Genomic DNA, 3,695 nt, shown 5'->3' with positions numbered 1-3,695 from the left:
TTATTATTTTACTAATTAAAATAATATTACTAATTAAATTATTTTTAAATAATATTATTTAATAAGTAAATAAAAAAATAAAAAAATTAAACAAAAATCGTAAAAAATAATATAAACTCATAAATTAAATAAAAATCAGAAACCATCATTGTCACTAGTGATATATTTGAAACTATTATTGTCCACGATGATATGATATATTTTTTTGAAAAAATATTATAATTAAAAAGGATATTTTGAATTTTCTATTTTTTTTTTTTAAATTGAACTTTTTATTTAGATCTTCTCTATTTAAATTTAATCTTATTTATTATTAAAATTTTAGTTATTTTATTTTGTTAAAATTATAGAAAATTATTTAATTTTATAAAATTTTAATTTAATTTTTATTATGTTTTCATTTTGTGAATTTTATTAAAAGTTTTAATTTTATATTTATTATTTGAATTTATTTATTTTGTTTATTTTATTAATTAAATAATTGTTTTTGAAAAATTACCTGCTGAACAGGTCAACTTTTTACTTTGGAGGTTTTTTATGATACAAATGTCACTTTGAAGGTTAAAAGTGTTAGTGAAAAAACTTCAAGGTTTAAAGTGCTAGCGAGTGACACTTTGAGGGTTTTTTATGCGATTTTCCCTTTTAAATTTTATATAAATAAGAAAAAAAAATATCAAGTTCAATGCATTTAATATTGAAAATAGAATTATTGTAGAAAAAAAAAGGATAGTGAAACAATAATTCAAATGTTCACTACCATCAGAGACAACACAAACCACATTGTTACTCTTTTTGTATGTACACACAAATATTTAATCACACATCTAACTCAGTAACTCTCTCCAACGCTATATACATCAATTCTCGTTTCAAAAATCACTCAGCTCTCAGTTGCAGAATCTCCTTTGCTGTCCTAACCCGAAAGTATGGCATATGCTCCTGCAGAAAATCACGCAAACATCTTTACATTCAGTACTCTTAGTCTCTCTCACACAATCACAGTTTCTAAATGTAGTTTCCATCAATTTATACCTGAGTGAAACAAAGATCCAGACCTCTGCAGTAAAAGTCCATGTATTTCAGCATAAACATTCCACAATCAAATCTGCAAAACGCAGAGCACAAGTTCATACACAAGCTAATGTGAACGTACAAACTAATTAGAAAAGAATGATAACATACCCATTTCTTTGCTCAGGAAGGTCCTGCACAAACTCTTGTCTCCATTGACTTACATCAACGTCCACTTTATTCTTATCCTTTACTTCATCCGCAAAGTATCTAGCCTGACAAATGATTAAAAGAATACATATTCAGGCTCCATGCGAGGAAAGTAAAACATGTTTCACTTGCTCAAATCCTACCAGCGCATCAAGGATTCTAGGCTCTCTTCCTTTGAACGAATCAAGATACTGGAGTTTTCGTTCCTTTATGTTAATAACAGCCAATGTCCAGTGGATGTTCATATGTATAGGGATAAATATCTGTCAACAACAAAAATGTTCTCTTAGAAAGTATAATGATAGAATAAAAATCACACAAAAAAAAAGAAGTTATCACCTTGTCACAATCTATGAGATGGTAGCCCAACTTCTTCATTGAAGTCCATCTTCTGACTGCACCATAGTTGTATCCAGTCCCCGAATGAACTAACTAGAGGTGTGATTTTAAGGTATGTTCTTTCTCGTTATATAATTCATATGAACATATATAAATACATAGGAATGTGATTATAATAACCTTGGTGAAGAAAAATGTATTGAAAAAATGACATTTGATAAACTTCTTTGGCTCTCTAGCTTCCCTTTCTTTCAGCAATACTAGATACAAATTAATCACCTACAAAGAACAAAAGTCCCAAGCTTTTACCTAAACCATAGAGGTTTTAATTCGAAAAGAGTGACTATTACTAACCTCATCGTTCAACCATTGACCTGGTTTAAGACACCTCAGTTTCTCCACACTAATGTCAATGTTTGAACTCTCATGTGTAACCAAGATGTTCCTGCATCAAAAGAGCATTACATAACAAGAAAGTAAACAAAAGGAGACCAAGAATCAAAAAAACATACTGAACATTAGCTGAGAATGCTTGCTTGACTGCTGTCAAATCTTCCTCGGATAGAGATCGAAACGGTTCACCTCGTACATCTAATGGTTCTTCTTGATCTTGTCTGAACAAGGAACGCAAGGTTCGCAACAAACCACGACACCTTTCTCTCAGAACATCGCCAAAGCCTCTGGCTTTCAGTTTGGAAGTCCGGTTCTCGGCACTCTTGAGTGTCTTTCTATACGCTTCGAAACTGCAGACATCAGTCACAGCTTCAGCTTGAGAATCATCAACCGCCATAGTAAAGCTCCCGTTTTTCGGATTGGCATCGTCTAAAGAAGACTCTTCCTTTTCACTACTCTCAAGGTTCTCAACAATCTCAACCTCGTCGTCGTCGGAGGAGGATATAACCTCCACGTAATCAACCTCGTCAACATCAATCACTTCTGTATAGGCCAAAGGAGGCAAATCAAGTGTCTTCCTTTCTAAGCTGCTACGACTCTGTTTCGGCAAAGCGGAGAGGCCGAACTTGCGGACAGGGGAAGGAGCGTGGAGTTGTCTCGGCAGAGGAGATTTCACTTCTGGGTAATAATAACGGTGGTGGTTTCCTGGAGCCATGGCCTTAGAACTGGAGTTTGAACAAGAAGTTAAAGCGGCGCTATAGGTGTGTGTAGTGACTACTGCTGAAGCCAAACACATTTGTGTGTGAGTGAACCACCAAAAAGGGACCAATTCGATCCAGAGGATTGAAAGGTCAAAATCCCCAAACTCGGGAGCAAGCGATCTATCTTATACTATTAAAGGAGTCAGTCGCCTTTAGAGCGACTTGCGACGCTCCCGATGACGACCGGGTAAGCGGCAACTCGACCCGGGTCGTTATGGTTGGATTATATGTTGTCAAACTTAATCTGCTGACTCCTAATCCTCTGTCTCAGAGAGAGGTTTCCGGGCCTTTGCTTCCCTTTCTGGTTTAGATTGGTTATTAATGTATTTTAGTGTTATTTAATTTAGCCTACTAAATTGATTTACTTTAGTTCTTACCAAAGTAATTTTTGTAATAGATTATTCTCTGTTGGTGAATAAGGTGTTAACACTAGAAAAATGACCAACATATAATATTCATATGGCTGAATTTAGATGATATAATAATTTTTTTGATCAAACATATATCAAGAACATAAAATATAATGACAAACAAGCTTATATGTAATTTTCGGAGTTCTCTTTCTGCTTTGTGATATATTGATTCTGTGACTTTGGTCTGATTATATGAATCAGCATCAGAGTCAGTGGCAATGTCTACGTAGTTTTTTTTTATCAAGAATGTTAATTTCATAAATGAATCGATTATAAATGGATTGATTCATACATATTTATTACTAAGAATGTAAATCAATGGTAACATCTACTTAGTGTAGTTATTGTTGTAAAAAAATTGATTTATACATATTTAATCCGATGTACTGATTTAGGACAACTTAAATCGATGTTGAATTTAGATTTAAAAATATATACTTTTGGTTATAAATAAAAATAAGAACTAATGTATATTCTTAACCTATGTATCATAGAAACGAAGCTCAATTATGAACTCTTTTTGTTTAGCAGAACCAATCGCTTGGAGAGCTTATTTGATAGCAAATAC

At 32.8% G+C, this 3,695-nt stretch overlaps 1 protein-coding gene across 1 annotated transcript; it reads right to left on the bottom strand.

Annotated features, from left to right (window-relative positions):
- Positions 1–671: 671 nt before the first annotated feature.
- LOC108806426 (ubiquitin-like-specific protease 1A) lies at positions 672–2,919 on the bottom strand. Its single transcript, XM_018578543.2, has 8 exons — positions 2,073–2,919; positions 1,915–2,005; positions 1,741–1,839; positions 1,561–1,653; positions 1,365–1,484; positions 1,183–1,286; positions 1,033–1,105; positions 672–939 (listed from the first exon to the last, which is right to left on the bottom strand). The coding sequence occupies exons 1-8, from the start codon at positions 2,747–2,749 to the stop codon at positions 877–879; spliced, it is 1,320 nt and encodes a 439-aa protein (XP_018434045.2). The 5' UTR covers positions 2,750–2,919; the 3' UTR covers positions 672–876.
- Positions 2,920–3,695: the final 776 nt, after the last annotated feature.

This window comes from Raphanus sativus, unplaced genomic scaffold (assembly GCF_000801105.2).
Source record: "Raphanus sativus cultivar WK10039 unplaced genomic scaffold, ASM80110v3 Scaffold2619, whole genome shotgun sequence".
Lineage (NCBI taxonomy): Eukaryota > Viridiplantae > Streptophyta > Magnoliopsida > Brassicales > Brassicaceae > Raphanus > Raphanus sativus.
Note: the sequence above shows the minus strand (reverse complement) of the source record. Positions and strands in the feature narration are given on the sequence as shown.

Excerpts from the sequence above, each read along its gene's own strand:
- LOC108806426 (XM_018578543.2), bottom strand. The coding sequence starts at position 2,749 with ATGTGTTTGGCTTCAGCAGTAGTCACTACACACACCTATAGCGCCGCT. Across the intron at positions 2,006-2,072 it reads GCATTCTCAGCTAATGTTCA|GAACATCTTGGTTACACATG; the intron begins GTATGTTTTTTT and ends CTTTTGATGCAG. Across the intron at positions 940-1,032 it reads TGGATCTTTGTTTCACTCAG|GAGCATATGCCATACTTTCG; the intron begins GTATAAATTGAT and ends GATTTTCTGCAG.